Raw genomic sequence first — 17,308 nt, forward strand, 5'->3', positions numbered from 1 at the left:
GTAGCTGGTGAACTGCCTACCTGGAGGTAAGCGGCCCAGTGCTGAAACCAGGGTGCCACTAGGACACCTTAGCAAAATGTAGTCTGTTGTCTTTTGCACAGTCTCTGGGCAATACGAATGGTTTGCTCTGGGCAAGCAACCTAAAAGCTGGTACTGCCAATGCACCCAACACCACCACGGGATAAAGGCCTGGCAGTCTGTGCCAGTACAGTCTAGAAAATCCCATGATAACAGCCCCATGCTCAATTTCTCTGAGGCTCTGGATTTGAAAGAAGTCACAGTTATTAGGACATTAGTCACCCACCCAACACTGCCTGGAGAGGGGTTTTATCTGCGCCCCTCACAGAGGGGCTTTGTGGGGCTGTAGGGGAGGCGGGGTGGGGGTGGGGTACAGTAGAAATGCCCCCACGGTCCTCTTGGGTGAGCCGGTTGTGTCCCAGCCTCAGGCCTCCAGTCCTGAGTCTGGGTCCTTGGGGCCCCCACTGTCAGAGGTCTTGCCCCCTCCCATAGGAAGGAGCTGCTGGACCCCAGGGTCTGGACCCAGGAGGGAAGAAGCACTAACGTCCACTTGCCAGCCAGGGTGTGGCCTGGGGCAGCCCACTCCCCCCAGGATGTCCCTGCCCAAGGCTGACAAGCAGGAGGAGGATGGTCTGCGGGCAGCCCAGGAAGCCACCCACAAGCCTGACACCGGCATGGTCCCTGCGGCCCCCAGGATACCCAAGAAGTTCTCCAAGCTCGTCCTGCTCACCGCCGCCAAAGACAGCACCAAGGTGGCAGGGGCCAAGCGCAAAGGGGTACACTGCATCATGTCCCTGGGGTTGCCTGGGCCTGCCACCCTTGCCAAGGCCCTCCTGAAGACCCACCCCGAAGCCCAGCGGGCAATCGAGGAGCCACCCCTGGGCCCTGAGCCGAAGCGCTGCAGGCTGGACTCAGGTGACGGTGAGGCTGCCCCCCCAAACCCAGGTGCCTGGGGAGCTGCTGCCCACCCACCCCTCTGCCATCTGCCCGCTGGGAGCCTCCCGGACAGCGTGGGCACTCAGTTTAAGTTAGGGAGCTGTGGGTGGCAGGAGGGCAACTGCTGCCTCTGAGGCAGGGGGACGCCAGCTTTAGAGGGCTTGACAGTCCAACCTCACAGACACACTTATGTGGCTTTGCGGGGACAGCTGGGGGGAGCTGGCCCACGGTCATTCCACTCCCAGCCTCTGGGCTCTGCACCTGCTGTGTACTAGGCCTGTTTCTGAGCCAGACATTGGGAGGGGAGAGGGGGACGGCTGGAAGGGGCCAGAGCCCAAGCCTGGGGCGAGGGACTCCAATCCCCTCCCCAGCCTGCCCCACAGACAAGTATGATGCCCCTGTGGGTCACCTGGTTCCTCCCGCTGGAGCAGGGAGAGCTGTTCCTGTTGACGTGTGTTCAAAGGGTCGTCACCTCCTTGGGGCCACCAGCCAGTCCCCTGTACAAAGTAGAGTGGGTTGTGATGTGGGCTCTCTTAGAACCAGCTCTTCCCCCTGAGCGCTGTGGGTCAAGGCCACTGGGCAGATAGGCGGCCCATACCTGGGCCACTGGTTCCACCCCACGGTAGCCCCAGGAGATGGAGTGGGAGGGGCCTTCATAGGGAGCAAGGGCCAGTGTCCAGGCAGTCACCCACTCCCTGGGCACCCCACAGGTCCCAGGCTGCCCGGTCTCATGCCTGGCCCAGGGTCAGAAGTGGGGATGGTCCCCAGCTCTGTAACTCCCCATCTCTGTGTCCCTAGTGGTTACTCCAGCGCTGGGCCACTAACCGCAAGGTCAGCAGTTGGAAACCTACACCTGCCGCTCCTCGGGAGAAAGGCGGGGCTTTCTACGCCCTCAAGAGTGGCGGTCTCCGAAACCCGAAACCCGCAGGGGCAGTTTGCTCTGACTTGGCCTGGACTCCAGCCAGCCAGCCCTATAGGCCCCTCCCAGTTCGTTCATCTGACTACAGTGAGACCCACACCCCTTCTCTTCCAGATGAGGACGTTTACAGTGAAGGAAGATTACCCGGGGGGCCACCCCGCAACCCCTTGATGGAAGGGGAGGAGCCCGAGGCATCCCCAGAGGAGCCAGGCGTGGTGCGTGCAGTGGGAAGCCCCGAGCCCAGCACGGCCTCTTCCTCGTAACCCTGACGGTGAGACACCGCTGGCTCCCCTGTCCCTTCACGTGCTTGTAACCTTGACAAAGGCATTCAAGCTCAGTGGGTGATTTTACCAGGTGCCTCAGAAAGTTCTTGGGAAAGGTAATTGAAGAGAATGGCATCCCTGCCCCCCAGCCCCAGCATTTGGAAACCCACTCGGGACAAGATCGCTGGGGTGTTAGGGCCCAGCCACCACAGAAGTTCATTTTCAACCTTGGGCAATTTTTTTTGTGATCACGCGTGTTACTTTAGTAAGCAGATTAAAAAAAATTTCTTTTAAAGAACTTCAAAATGGCTGTCTGCTAGATCCATCACAGATAGGCTTACATTCCAGGGTTTGGGGTCCTCTGGGACCACCAACCCAGGGATCCCCCCTCACAGCCCTCACCTGGTCCTTCTGCCTCCACTTACTTCTCCATAAAGGGCCCTCATTTTAAAACTCCCATTGGGCACAAGGAAAGCGGTTCTTTGGGAAACAGAGTTTGAGGGTCTCGTGTCATATATCTCTATACATCTATCTGATTTTCTGAATTCAGTATCCGCAGACTCCTTAGGGAGACCAAAAGTCGGAGTCAGTCAGCACGTGGCCCCTGGTCCTCTCTTCACTGCAAGGCTGTGACCGCATTTCCGGTGTGTTCTGCAGGATGGCAAGTCCTTGTGTCTGACTTGTCTGACTCGCTACCCAGCTCCTCGTGCAGAGTGAACCCCTGGGGAGCAGGGGTGAGGACCAGGAGGAAATGGGCAGCAGGGGAGGCAAGCTGTGACTTAGGCTCAGCTCAGGCCCGCTCTCCCTGGGCCTCTGCAGACAGTCCTGGCCTGGGAGAGAGATGGAGGATTGGTCCCTGGTACAGAATCCACTTAGCAAGGTCACCGTGTGGCACCATTCCCTGGGACTCTGACACCATTGGTTCCCTGCAGCCCCTGCCAAAGGAGGCAGAGCCGTAGGGTCGGGGTGGACTCTCTGGGGTTGTGGCCCCCAACGAGAGATCTATTTTACTCGGTGGCCCCTGGAGGCCAAAGCAAGGGCAGGATCTCCCTCTTCCTAGGGTCTCAGTGGGTGGGGGGCATCTGGTGCTCTTCTTAGAGAGTCCTAAGCCAAACCAGGGGCCCACACCCTGAGTCTGGGCCAGCCAGCGTTAACAAGTCTTCACTTATTTTGTGACTATTTGGAAAATGTCAAATCCCATCAAAGTTGAAGGAACTGTGTGAGGCCCCCTGGTAAAAAGCACCCCCCCACCCCACCCCTGCTGCTCACCTCCCTTTCTTTCCTAAAACCTCTCCTTTTGCCAAATTCCTTAGCAAAGCCTCCTCATGCCCCTCCAGACCCACATGCCTATAGGGATCACCACTGAATTAATATCACTCAGCACCCAGGCCACACTCGGTGTCCCCAGCCCCGGCAGAAATGGCCATTCCCTCCTTCCCGCTCAGGAGACGGAAAATCCCTCGGAGAGTCCCTGCCAGCGTCCTTGGTGGCCCAAGCCTCAGATTCTCAGTGGGAACATTCATGATGATGACCTAAGAAAGAAGTATGTAGGCGCAAACACCCTTATAAACAATAACTGGTTGGTGTTCCAGGCCACCCCTCTGCATGCATCCCCCCCGCAAAATAATAAGGTTCACTTTGCCGTCACTGCAGAAAAATCCTGAAAAAATTTATAGTGACAAAAATCACTGGTAATTCTCCCATTTAGACACGAATCGTCTAAAAGATGTTTTTGATCTACAATACATACTATCACACATCAATGCCCAGAATCGTCCTTTATACTGGTTGTATAGTATTCCCCACAGGGGTGGGGCGTGGTCACTTGTCCAGCTGATTCCGATTACACGGAGGATCCAGGGTCAGCTGATCTGAACAATCCTTCAAATCCCCTGCGGGAAGGAAGAAGCTGGATCTTGGCTGGGCTGAGGCCAGAGACGTAGCAGATTTTCCTACTCAGCAGGGAGGAGCAAGCAGGGGCGGCGCGGAGATGGGGTGGCACCAAAGCGAACCCCAGGGTCCGCGGCGTCCCCCACGGCAGTCACCCGTGGGCGGAAAGAGGGCGAAGGCTACCGCCAAGGTGTTCAGAGGAAGGCCGCCGTCTCGGCTGCAAGGGAGAGGGCGGAGCCTCTGGGGGCGGGGTCTGGGCGGGCGGGGCCACGCGGCGCGCCGGACGCTGGGGAAAACGACCCCAATGACGCCACCGGTCCGGGGCGTCAAGTTAAGCCCTCCCCCCGACCTTGTGTTGTGAGTAGTCTCGCCCAAGTAGGGACGACGCCCCGCCCACTCGTGGCAACGCCCAATGGCGAGATGCCCACGCCCCCTTTGCGAGTCAGGCCCCGCCCCACACTAACAACGTCTCGGCGCCGCGCAGGGAAAACCCGGAGCTTGTAATTCGCCCGAAGAATCGGGCCTGCAGCCCTTCTGCGCATGCTCGCACGCAGGCTGCTAGGACTGCCGGAGCCGTGGGCTCCCCTCCCCGCGGGTCGCGCGCGCTCCCGGCGGCTCTCGGAGGGGAGCGCGCGGGCACGCGGCTCGCTCCCGAGCGGGTGGGGGCGGGGAGCCGGGGTCGAGGTGGCCGGAGGGGCCTGGACTGCGAGGTCGTCGCCTGGGGCTGCAGCGTCCGAGAGCCCCGCCGCTGCCCTGTCCCCGGAGAGACAGGGCCCAGCTGCTGTCGTCGCCCGGCTGGTGCCCGGTGAGGACGGGCCCCGGAGGGTGGGTGGAGGGTCCTCGGCCCCCAGACTGGACGCGCCCCCCAACAGGCCTGGGCGAGGGGTTGTCTCCCAGAGCTGCTGATGCGAAGTCGGGCGGTCCCTGACTCCGTCTGGCCCCTAGGTCGCCCCCTTGCCCTTCACCGCCACTCATTCCCTTTCTTTCCGCTCCTCCTATCCGCCCCCCCCCAAACCACTGACCCCACGGCCTGAACCCTGACACTCTGAAATCGGGGATCCACCCATTTTCCCCACCCTCCCTAACCATGTCCACCCTCCCATACAGCCCCCCCACCCCCTTTTGTGCTTGGAGGTCTTTGTGACCTTGCTTAGTTTGATGATTCCTACATCCAGCCCCCCTCCCACGACACACATAAACCCCTACTTCTGCTTTATGCAGATGGCCTTTTAATGGCTTTCAAACTTTTTGACTCCCCCTACTTGTAGAAATACTTTTTTACCTGCCTACCGTGTGTCCACGGAGCACAAGCCTAAGAAAGCAATTGTCCCCTGACCTCGCAGACTGCAGCTCCATCGACCCCACGCCCCTGCCCCTCCATCCCATTGTGCCCCGTCCATGCCGACAGTGCTGCGGACTCGGGAAATTGATCCGGGCCCCGTGGCTCTGCGCGCTCGCAGCCCTCGCATCCATTACGCCCTGCTGTGTGTCTGCGCAGCTCCCATCATTACATTCAACCTTTGATTCCAAATGCGTTTATTGTGTTCGACCTGTTTGCTGCTTGGGGCCACAAGCAGTTCTGGGCGCCCCAACACGACACGAATATTCTGTGTGGGTTCCCACCAGGCCTCAGTGTTTCCTCTGTGGAATGAGACTGATTGGACAGGGGAGGGGGGTCCCCAGAGGGCAGCGTGTGGAGCTGGCTGCTGGTGTGTGCTGAGCCAGCAAGACCAGGAGATGATGTATTGGGCAGAGAAATAATGCAAGTGGCGTCCTGAAAGATTTGCTGTGTCCATCTGTGGTTGGAGCTCCCCATCTCACTCCTGAGGAGAAGAGCCCTGGGGCATTGCTTCCCCGAAGATTACAGCTCTGGCTCCCGTGGGGTAGTTCTGTTGTGGGGTTGGCACGGGGGTCACTGTGGATTGAAATCAGCTCGTCGGTGTCCGGCCACAGAAACTGTGCAGGGAGAATTGGAGCGCTAGGTATGAGACAGACCCTTAAGAAGGAGGCCTGCAGAGGAGGTGGTGAAGATCAAGCTCTGAGGGGACCTGGGGGTGGAAAGGTGGAAGGTGGGCGAGGTCAGGTTGAGAAGGAGCAGTGTTGGCCAGGTTACCAGCTGCCTCTCAGCCAGTGTTGACTCCTGGGCAGCCACTGCGTGTCAGAGCCCAGCTGTTCCATAGTGCTTCTAGTGCGTTTGGAAGTAGATCTCCAGGACTTTCTTTCTTCCAAGCATCTTTACAGACCCGTGTGTGTGTGTGTGTGTGTGTGTGTGTGTGTGTGTGTGTGTGTTGCTCCCAGGTAATTTGCAGACTGGGATTACACACACAAATCATTGAAAGAACGCTTTCCCGGAAACCAGCTTTTGGGTCACGCAGCAGATGCACTCTGCTCTCAGCTGCCCGTTTCTTGGACGGGCTCACCCTTTGTTGCAGAATGGGGACTGTCCCTGCGCATGGTAGGATGCTGAGGGCTTTGCTGGCCTCACCAAATGCCAGTCTCACTTCCCCCTCCCCCCTCATAACCACCCAAACCGCCTCCAGACATTACCACACGTCCCCTCCCCACCGCCCACTGCCATCCTGCCATTCTGACTCACGGCTGCCCTCCAGGACCGAGTGGAACTGCCCCTGAGGGTTTCCAGGTCCATCCATCTGGCCTGGAGCAGACAGCCTCATATTTCTCCCTTGGGGCTGCTGGCAGCTTCAAACTGCTGATGTTGCAGCCCGCAGCCCCAGCATGGGAGGGGGCTCACCGCTGGTGGGGAGCCTCTGGCCTCAACCCAGAAGAGTGAGTTGGGGGGGGGGGAGCATGCTGCATTTGAAAAGGACTGTTTTAACTGCGATTCAGGGTACAGGTCCTGAGGGTGGGCCCGAGGGATTGGAAGGCCAGCTCTGACCCTACTGGCATGCTGCTCATTGGTGGGGTCTGAGGGTGAACTTGAGGGCTTGCCTGGCTAACACAAGACTAAAAATAGAGGCTATTGACCAGGCTATATTGAATACCGTCTGTGCAGGCACATGTTGTCATCCAGGTGCCATCCAGGCGGCTCAGATGCTTAGCAACAGGGTCCTGCCCCACCCTCATGGCCTTGCTGTGTGTGAGCCTATTGCTGCCGCCCCTGTGACAGTCTATCTCACTGGACGCTCCCCCCACCCCATCCCTTCGCTGGCCCTCTGCTACAGAAACCCAACCACACCTGCTGCTGGTTGAGTCTGCTCTGATTCATCGGGACTCTACCCTACAGGACAGGACAGAACTGTCCCCCCACAGGGTTCCCCAGGCTGTGGTCTCTACCGAAGCAGACGGCTGACTCTGTGTCTCCCCGCCCCCCACCCCCAGCAGCTGTGGGTTGGAACCACTAACCTTTAGGTTGGCAGCCCGGCACTTAGCTGAGTCCAGCACAGCGCCTCCTGGCCTCCCTTACATAAGGTGCACATTGGATGTCGTAATTACAGTCATTGGACTCGGGGTGGCTGTGTCAGCACCCGCCTGGGGAAACCGAAACGCCAAATGGTTTCAGCTGGGAATTAAGTGTCTCCCATGGTGACAGTAGGCACAGGAGCCGCCAAACAGGAAGTGGTGAGGCAGCTTGGGGAAGGGCAGCCGCTGGAAGCTGCTGGCCCAGCCTGGCTGGAAGGACAAGGGAGGACACCCTGCAAAGCTAGACTCGGGAACTGGGTGCCAGCTGCAGCCTGGAATGGGCTGAGCTGGCAGCAGGACCTCGAGTCCCTGTGCACCCCCGCTGTGGTGCAGAAATCCCTGGTGGGTGATGAGTGAGCTGTTGGGTCATCAGAAAGGGCCTGTGACCTGTGAAAGGAAGGTCACGTTTTGGGCCCCCTCCTGGGACCGGTGCTGCACCTCTCCATCACCGAGAGTCGGAAATCGACCCACGGCACCCAACAGAGAGCGGCCGCCTGCTCAGAGGGGCAGATTAGACAAACAGAGGCAGGCGTTGCGAGTTCAGCTCCGTCCGAGTGGAGTCTGGGACGGTGAGCCTGGAAAAGCTGAGACAGCCTTGCCTGTGATCTGCATGCGTGCAATCACAGCACGAGGAAGCAGCCCCTGGCGTGCCCGCACGGGGTACCAGGACACCGAGTGGTAAGATGGCACCCGGAGACTTGCTCGGGAAGGAAAATGCTGGATCTGGGAAACAGGCACTGGCAGGAGGTGTTTACGCCTGGATCTCCCGAGACATAGGAGCTCTCCGTGTTAGGCCAGTGCAGAGCCACCCGCAGCAGAGGGGAGGAGACTTTTTGCTGAGGGGCGGCTGGGTTTGTGTTCCGAGCAACATCACCCTTGGAAGTGGTGACGTCATTTCTTACCCTAAAGAGGAAAGGCTGCCAGGGTAGAGGAAGGCAAGTTGGCTCTGGGCCCAAGCCCTGACCCCCACTGGCTGTGGGGTCCTGTGACCTGCATCACCCCACAGGTGGAGGGGACAGTGGCAAGTCTCGGAAGGGCCATGGTTGAGTGACAGTCACGGACATCAGGATTGATGTGTCAGGAGCCAGTGGACTGGGCCCAAGTCCTTCCCAGGCCCAGGGCCGGGGAGGTATCCTGAACAAGTCATTTCTGTCTGGGTGTGGACAGAAAAGATGAGCCCGGGCTCTGGCTCTCTGCCTCTACCCAGGTGGTCTCTCACATGACTCCATGCACCCATCTGTAACCAGGATCTTCAAAACCTTTCATTTGGAATTAATTTTAGACTTCTTTTTTTTTGGAGGGGGTGAGCAGAGTGACAAACATGGTACAGAGAATTCCAGTGTACCGTCACCCAACACCTTATATGAGACAGCGCTGGGAGCAGAAGCAGGACGTGCCCATGGGTCCAGTGCTGTGGCTCAAATGACTCTTCACAGCCAGCCTTTGCCACCACCACCACCCCCCAGTGCCCGTCACCCCACCACCCAGGGTGCATCTGGTCTCCTTAGTGCTCTCCAGTCTGCGAGGCTTCGCCAGCCTTGGCTTGTCTGTGACGACCTTGACCCCTTTGAGGAGGGCAGGTGGGGTGCTTGGAAGAATGCCCTCCAAGTGGAATTGGTCATCTTCATTGACTCAGGATTAAAACTCGTTGCCATCCAGTCATTTCTGACTCACAGTGATGACCCAATAGGACGGAGAACTGCCCTGTGGGTTTCCGAGACTGGAAATCTTTACAGGAGGAGAAAGCCTGGAGGAGGTGGTACATTTTTTGGCAGGATGAGCAAGGGTGAGATGCTTTTCAGTGTGCGGTAGCAAGGAGTTGCTGGTGCTTGGGATGTCGTATGCCGATGCCCTTAGCCATGATCACGTAATGGTAAACTCTTCACAGTCTCGGAAGCTCACAGGGGCAGATCTGCCCTGTCCTATGGGGTTCCCATGAATTGGCATCGTTTGATGGCCGTGAGAGGTAAGTCGTGGATCAGTATCTTGGGGGAGATACTTGGGAAACCACGCATATCCCCCAACAGGGCCTTTAATATCCTTGTTGGGCTTTTTCTGCTGGTAAGTAGTGGGTTACGACTAGGCTGCTAGTCACAAGGTCAGCAGTTCGAATCCACTGACCTGCTCTAAGGGAGAAAGGGGAGACTTCCTGTAAAGATCTGAAGCCTCGGTAAACCGGGGGTGTGGGGTGTGGGGTGGGTGGCTGTGCTTTGTTCTGTAGGGTTACTGTGGGTCAGAATCACCCCAATGGCTGTGAGCTGAAGTCAGTGTGTTTGGTTTGATTCATTTCTCTATTTTACCTCATTCTTTATCTTTCTTCCCTTTATGACAACATGTTGCCTGCAGGTGGTGGCCCCGTATCATTCTGAGAGTTAAACCAGAATTCCAAACTCACAGCCGTTGAGTCAATGCCAATTCCTAGTGATACCATAGGACAGGGCAGAACGGCCCCTGGGGGTTTCCGAGACTATAACTCTTACAGGAGTAGAAAGAAAGCCTCATTTTTCTCCTGTGGAGCAGCTGGTGATTTCGAACTGCTGACCTTGTGGTTCATATGGTAAAAGTGAAAAATTGGGGGGGGGGGGCAATAGGAGAAAAATGGTCCATTGAGAAGAGGGCTCCCGCACACCCAAGGAAGAGTACAAACCCGGTGTTCCAGTCCTGAACCTTTGCACACGTGACTTCCGCACTGACTTGAAGTGAGCCCCGCGGGTGCTCTGGGCTGAGTAGCAGGCTAACTGCTAGGCCAATGTCCAGACACACAGCTGCTCCTCTCCCAGGAAGCAGTCTGCTCCTGTCGGGAGTTACCCTCTTGGAAGCCCTGTCGGCCAGGCCTGCCCTTTCCTATAGGGTTGCGGTGAACAGGGACTGACCCACTGGCGGTAGTTAAGTTTTTAAAATCGTGCATGCAGTCAGCCACCAAGAGTCTGGTCCAGGCAATGGCGTGGATGAAGCTTGGAGACGGGCTGCTGCGTGCCGTGAACCAGACACAAGTGGACCGATACTGCCCATTCCTCCGGGCAAGAGCCTCAAAAAGCAGACAGCAGCAATAAGCGGTTCCGTGGAATACTCCATCGTGACGCGCAGCCTCCCTCCGGGGAGGAGAGGCACTGCCCCGCGCGTTTCGGCGGCTGCACGTGTTTGTGGGAGCAGAAAGCCGCCTCCTTGCTCCTGAAGAGCACCTAGTGGGCTTGCACCGCCACCAGCCTGGTGGTTAGCTGCCCAACGAGTGGCCCACTGTGCCACCAGGGCGCGGAGACAAACTAGGAGTTCGTAGGTGGCCGGAGACCAGTGCTGGTTTCGGCCCCGGGTGATGGATTCCGTAACAGTGGGAGTCACTGGTGGAATCCATCAACGTGGCGTGCTGCGTGTCCACAGTAAAGTCAGGACCTTTTAAACAAGAATCGGTAACGTGAACTTGGTCAGTTAAGAAGCACAGCCAGAGGTGAGGGTTGGGAGGGCCCTGTCCCAAGTAGTAGTTTGGCCTTCTAATGGTGGGGAACCTTGTCTAGCTTGCGCAAGGTAGCTGAAAGGAAGAATTTTGCTCGCTAACGAGTAGCTTCCATAAAGAAAGCACAAGCAATTTTGCAAGTCCTCCTGAATCACTTTTTCCTAAAGGGAAAAATGCAAATTCTTGGTTTGGAAACGCGTGGTGCGTTTCCGCGGGGACAGCGCCACCTTGTGGCCTCCCGGGGCGTTGCGGAAAGCTCGCCGGAACCGGGACTCGAACTCGCCCCGCGGAGCAGCTCTGACTCCCGGAGGCCGCCTCGACCTGCCCCTGGGGGGTTCCGAGGCTTAGGCTTGACGGGGGTAGAAAGCCCCATCCTTCTCCCGCAGAGCGGCTGGTGGTTCCCAACTTCGGGCCTTGTTAGCAGTCCAGCGCGTCGCGCACTACGTCACCAGCGCTGCAAGCGTCGACGTCGCCCGGGTCAAAATGACGTCATGTTCTGGTCCTTCCCGGGCCTCCGGCCGGCCTGCAGCTGGGAGCTTCTGCTCTAACGTCGCCGGCTGTGTGTCCCAGCACGCAGACCTGGCACTTGCGCCGAGCTGCCGAGACTCCTCGTTGTGGCAGTTGCCTCGTCGAGGTCCGTGCGTTTCTTCCTTTCCTAATTCCGCCCTACTTCCGTTTCAGGAATCCTACTTCCGTTTCAGGAATCCTACTTCCGCTTCAGGAGCCCGGCGGGGGCATTTACCGTGCTGCTGGGGCACCGCGCGAAGTTGCCCACGTGATGGGCGACGCCTGGTTGGGGGCAGAGGGTGCCCATGGGGGGCAGTAAGAGGTTTAACTTTGCCCCCCACGAGCGTGGGTCCGGTTTGCACGCAGCACGGACGCAGTTCTGGGTGGGGGTGAACCGTTAGCACACCCTCGGCCGCTGGCAATTTGAAGCAAAAACCCCACCACTGCCATGGAGCTGATTCCGATTCACCAAGCCTAGGAGTTGTATAGTGGGCTTACGTATTGGGCTGCAAAGCCAGCAGTTCAAAACCACCAGCCGCTCTGTGGGAGAAAAATGAGGCTTTCTACTCCCGTCAAGAGTTAGTTTCAAAAAAAAGAAATTAAACGTTACAGCTTCAGAAGCTCGCAGGTGCAGTTCTGCTGTGCCCAATAGATAGTGTCGCTGTGAGTCGCAACAATCTCAAACTCATGGAACTGCCCTATGAGTTTCTGAGACTGTAACTGTTTATGGGAGTAGAAAACCCGGTCTTTCTCCGGAGGAGCAGCTGGTGGTTTCAAACTGCGCATCTCGATGTAGTGAAACCCTGCGGAGCGCAGTTCCCCTCGAACCCACACGGGGGCGCCACTGTAAGCTCTTAGCTGCACCGATGGCAAGCTAAAAGCCCTCCCAGCCACTGAATAGATCCGGGCCCACGTGGCCCGCTAGGACACGGTGGAACTGGACGGTAACTCTTCTCGGGAGTAGAAAGGCTCCCCTTCCTCCTGCAGATCCACTGGGCGTTTCAAACTGCAGCCAACATGTATTCACTAAGCCACCAGGGTTCCTTGCATGGAGACACACATGTATTAGCCCCACTGTTGAAAGACCCCTGACCCCCCCCCAAATCTTCACTGGGTCCTGGGAGCCCGTTTGGGGGGTTCCAGAGCTAATGCTCACCCGGCGATTACTGGTAGGCTGTAAGGGATCTGGCAGTCGACAAGCCCTGAAGGGATGAGTCATCGAAGGTTGGGGGCCCTGTGTGCACCCTAAAATCAGTGCAGTGAAGTCAGGCTGAAGAGGAACCAGAGAGGAACTGGGGGAAGGGGCTTACGGGTGGAATGAAAACAAAAAAGGGAGCCCCAGTGAAATGAGATTCTCAGACACCCCGAGCCCTTCTCTTCAGTAAGTCCCCGCAGGGTCCTGGGACAAGGCAGAAATGATAGACACCGCCCCCGCCCCCCAGCCCCCATGGCCTGCACAGGCAGTTCTCTGCCCTCTCTGAACACCTGAGTCCACGTGACCATCAGGTGTCCCTTCCAGCCATGGACGGCTGACATCACAGGAAGCGGCAGGCCCCAGCTAGAAAAGCCATTGCTCTGGTGTGGGCAGCATGGACACCCTCCACCCCTTCCCTTGGAATGTGCCTCTGGCCTTAGGGGCTGGGTCCACACCAGAGCAGAAGACAGGGGACCTGCTTTCCCCCTTAATCTCCCTGCACAGCAGTTCTTGCTGGCCCTGCCCTAGGGCAGTCTGGTTCCAGCTGGCCACCTCCCTTTCCCACCCTGGGGTCCAGCTCTCTCTTCTCCAAACGGGTGGCAGTTGGGGTCAGTGGCTGTGGCCTCTGCTCTGAGCCCCGGTGACCCCAGTAGATCGGCTTTGCAGGGTCTTGAGGCTGTGGGCCCTTGGCAGCAGGTCACCAGCCCTTTCCTCGAAGGTGTCCTGGAGGGGGCTTTAACCTCATTGTGGGGACCGTCCAGGGACTTCTGTGAGCCAAGGGTTCCTGGCACACCTTCCCCTTTTGTAGCTGTTGCCTCCTTGTCCTGGCAAACTCTGCTCCGCCCCCACCCCAAACCATTCCCAGTACACCCTGCATCCCCACCCCCACCCCCCAGCTTCTCTGAGTCCTCTTTGTGCGCCCCATCCTGGGACTCAGCAGCGCCCCCTGGGCTGTCTGTCTTTAGTCCCTGTGTCTCCCTCAGGGTCTGAAATGCCAGGTTTCAGTAAACACTGGTCGGCCACAGAACAGTCGCTGGAGGTGCGGCCACTGCCATGTGGGTCAGAGCAGGACTGCCCTTCCCAGAAGGCCAGTGTCCCGGAGGGAAGGGTGGCTCCTGGGATGGCTGCACCAGGCCTTAGGCCAAAGAGGATGGTGGTGTTCGTAGAACTGGGGGCAGCGCCCCAAGTAGGCAAAGGGGGTCCGGCAAAGCTTTGTCTTGGGAGAGGGAAGACCTCAGCCACCCTGAGTGTCCAGATGGGAAGACCAGAAAAGCCGGCAGTAGGGAGCCACTGAATAGATTCGGACTCACCACGAGGAAAAGGACTGTTTAGAAAGGAAAGGGATAGGGAGGGGGGCACTCCCAGGTCGGATGTCATTTATGTGCATGCCCACAGTGAAGGAGCTATAGGAACATCATACTCAACCAATGGGAGTGACCACAGTCAGACTCCGTAGAGCAGTGGTTCTCAACCTTCCTGATGCCACGACCCTTTCATACAATTCCTCATGTGGTGGTGACCCCCAGCCATCCAATTATTTTCATTACTACTTCACTGTCATTTTGCTACTGGTATAAATTAGGTGACCTCCGTGCAAGGGTCATTGAAGCCCCAAAGGGGGCGGGACCCACAGGTTGAGAACCGCTGCCTTAAAGGGATAGCCACTTCCAAGACCTTGAAAGTGTCCAAAAGCAATGCCGTCACTCGGAGGCCTGAAGGCAACCGGACTCAAGCTTGGGTCTCCTCGACCCCCTGGTGTGCGCGGGAAGCTGGGCAGAGAGTAGAAAAGGCCAAAGCAGAACTGGCACCTTTGGATTGACCTGTTGGCAGAGAATACAGACGGACTAGAGACCGCCAGAAGAAGCCGGAGTCCTGGTGGCACCGTGGGTTAAGCGAAGGGCTGCTAACCCTGAGGTCGGCTGTGTGAACCTGCCAGTTGCTCTGCTGGAGGGAGACGAGGTGCTCTGCAAGGACCCCTCAAAGCAGTCCTGTCCCATCCTATCAGGTCACCACGAGTCGGAATCAACCCAACTACAGGGGCTGGGTTTTCGCCAAAAGACGAAGCGAATCCGTGACGGCAGAAGTGCAGGCAGGATGCTCCTTGGCAGCAAGGATGGCAGAGCCTCAGCTCCCCTCCTGGGGACATGTGATCACGAGGTGCTGTGCACTGGGCAGTCAAGCGTCAGCCAAAAAGAGGGGCCCTCGATGAGCCGACAGACACAGTGGCTGCAGCCATGGGCGCCAGCATGGCAGTGACGGGGAAGGCGGAAAGGAAGAGGCAGGGCTGTGTTCTGTACGTGAGCCCAGTGCCTGGCACCTCTTCATGAGTGGCTAGTCAGTTTGAATTGCCGACCTTGCGGTTAACAGCCCAACAAGTAACCCCTATGTCCCCAGGGCTTCATGGGTCATTTTTGGCCCGGTAAACCATACGCCTGTCCGCCTCAAAGCGGCCAATGGCAGTCCATGCCATCTGATTAATGCCGAGCATCTCGGTCTTCAGGCATCCCATTGTTTAAAGATGCCCCGTTTTCCCAGATTCACACTTTGTACATTCCACCTTCCGACAGTCAAAGGATGTTGACACCTCTTCCTTCTCATTTTAAGTGGCGCCCCATCGGCAAGGGACTCCCACTAAGCTTTCCTCCACCCCGGTCATCATGGTCGACTCTGCTTCCAGAGGCAGACGCGGGGCTTCCTCGGAACTCGCCGGGCAGTTCTCCCGGCCGTGGGGCCCCTGTGAGTCGGTGTCGGCGCAGTGGCAGGGAGTGGACTTGAGGTGGCGCTTCCCCAGTTGGAGTGGAGTGCCTTAGTGATGAACCAGGGCGAGGTTGACATCTGACCCCTCGGGCTCCTAAGACGGATGTCAGACACAGTGGGCGCCCCGCCATCCTTTGTCCGCCATTCTGGCCCCACCGTTGTCCCCACGCACTCTGCTCCCCTGCTTGCTCTTTTCCTGCTGGGTTCCACACTCCCTTGGAATGGCCACCCAACGCAACGATTACAGGGTTTACTAGGGACGAGAATAGTCACAACCCAAGTGAGAAGTGCTAGGGGTTCACTCAGGACAGCCCCTTCTTCCCTGCTGCCCCCACAGGGGGCCCTCTCTCTGGCCGTCAGCCTCTTGACCTGGTTTCTGCTCTGCTTGGACAATGTTACAAAACCCATTTAGGATTGCCAAGACACACCTAAAGGGCTTGCCCCTCCACTACAAACCTCAGCTCCAGGACTAAGTGCCAGAGGCACCCCATTCCCTGAGCCAGCCTCCTGCCCCAAAGCATTCGCCTTTACTTGCTCTGTGGGCTGGGGACCCCATTTCCTGTCTCCTGCTCTGGCCCCCGTTCAGCTGCTGCTGCTGCTGCCCTGCTGTCTCCTGGATCCAGGCGGTACACTGGATGGGGCTCTCAGGGTCCAAAGGACATGCTCCACTCTTGGCTCTTCTCTGTTGTTGGCAGTGAGATTCCCACCTCCTGCGTCTGAGATGCCCCATTTTATACGCAGCAGGCTGGCCCTCTGGGAGCCCTGGCAGCCTTTGGAAGCCACCAGCCACTCTGCGGGAGACAGACAGGCTTTCTGCTCCTGTAAAGAGTTAGAGTCTCAGAGCTCCCAGGGGCAGTTCTACCCAGTCCTAGAGGGTGGCGACAAGTCAACACCAACTCGATGGCTTTGAGGGTTTGGGGTTTTGTTTTTTAGGATGACCTTTATAATTAGCACTGTTAACAGTCACTTACAGCTGGATCACGTAATCCAATCAGTCTCTTTCCTCACCTTATCCAGACCCATCAGGAACATGGAGACCGTTTGGTGGAGTAACAGGCCGTGGCCACGAGAGTCACACTAAACAGTCCATCTCCCTGAACTTGGTCTCTGACGACTCAGTGGTTCACAAGTCCGCAGTGCCAGGAGAGCCACCAGGGCAGCCCCGCCCCTTCTCATGCTACCAGGGTCTCCAGGGCCTTGTGTTCATCGTCCTCCTGCTGGGACTCTAGGTGAGGGTACTCGTAGGCCTGTCATCATGTCTCGCCATCTGTCTAAAAGCCCACTAGGTGTGGTCACTCTCAGGGCGGGGAGGCTTAATGGAAGCCTCGGGAAAGAACCAATCTGGTCCTGGTGTCCCCTGGCCCAACCCTAGGTGTGCAGGCTTCCGTCCTTCACCCCCTCCTACCTGCCCCCCACCCCCCAGCAGTGCCAGGGCTGTGGTCAGCTGCAGAGAGATGCTTCAGAGGCCAATCAGTATACTGGGTGGGGTATCTGGGTAGACTGGCCTCCCCGACTTAACACTGATCTACCCCGGCAGGCCCTGCAGGGTTTTGGGGTGCTGCTGGCAATGCCTCTGTGTAGTCTAGTTCCCAGGGCACTCCAGGTCCCCACCCACCTGTGTCAGGCCAGAGAAGACACCAGGAGAGGAGCTGGGTGGAGGAGGATAGGTCACCTGCGGGTCCTGGGACCACCCCTCCCCCATGAGGTTGCCCATCATGACCCAAAGGTTCTCTGAGCCCTCCCCTGGAGGAGAACTCCCGCCTCCAGGTGAGGGTTCACATGAAGCACGGGCAGGCTAGTAGCTCTGGGCCTGGGTCACTGCTCTGGGACCCCTGGCCCACTTCTGGGTTTATGGGGTGGCTGGGAAGTCGCATGCAGCCCCAGACCAGAGGCCTTCATTGAGTGATGAGTGACCAGCGGGGACTGAACCTCGGCACTGGGCAGGGGCAGGG

The 17,308-nt window shown here is 58.0% G+C and overlaps 2 protein-coding genes across 9 annotated transcripts in view; both read left to right on the plus strand.

Moving 5' to 3' along the window:
- FLYWCH2 (FLYWCH family member 2) overlaps positions 1–3,888 on the plus strand; it is a 5,975-nt gene extending 2,087 nt beyond the window's left edge. Inside the window, exons 1-3 of one of the 3 annotated variants that reach the window (XM_045285315.1) lie at positions 416–939; positions 1,988–2,144; positions 3,582–3,888. In XM_045285315.1, coding sequence (XP_045141250.1) covers positions 612–939; positions 1,988–2,136 — 477 coding nt within the window. In that variant the 5' untranslated portion in view covers positions 416–611 and the 3' untranslated portion in view covers positions 2,137–2,144; positions 3,582–3,888. Of the gene's footprint in view, positions 1–411; positions 940–1,987; positions 2,435–3,581 lie in introns of those variants that run through there. The other 2 variants (XM_045285311.1, XM_045285320.1) reach the window with 2 other exon arrangements.
- Positions 3,889–4,740: 852 nt separating this feature from the next.
- The window catches only part of FLYWCH1 (FLYWCH-type zinc finger 1), a 30,032-nt gene continuing 17,464 nt past the window's right edge, over positions 4,741–17,308 (plus strand). For 4 of the 6 annotated variants that reach the window (XM_045285964.1, XM_045285966.1, XM_045285965.1 and 1 more), the window contains exons 1-2: positions 4,743–4,831; positions 16,374–16,585. The gene's annotated coding sequence lies outside the window, so the exon portion shown is untranslated. Of the gene's footprint in view, positions 4,832–16,373; positions 16,586–17,308 lie in introns of all 6 variants that reach the window. The other 2 variants (XM_045285968.1, XM_045285969.1) reach the window with 1 other exon arrangement.

Source organism: Echinops telfairi, unplaced genomic scaffold (genome assembly GCF_000313985.2).
Source record: "Echinops telfairi isolate 266 unplaced genomic scaffold, ASM31398v2 ScPeMD7_5;HRSCAF=22, whole genome shotgun sequence".
Taxonomy (NCBI): domain Eukaryota; kingdom Metazoa; phylum Chordata; class Mammalia; order Afrosoricida; family Tenrecidae; genus Echinops; species Echinops telfairi.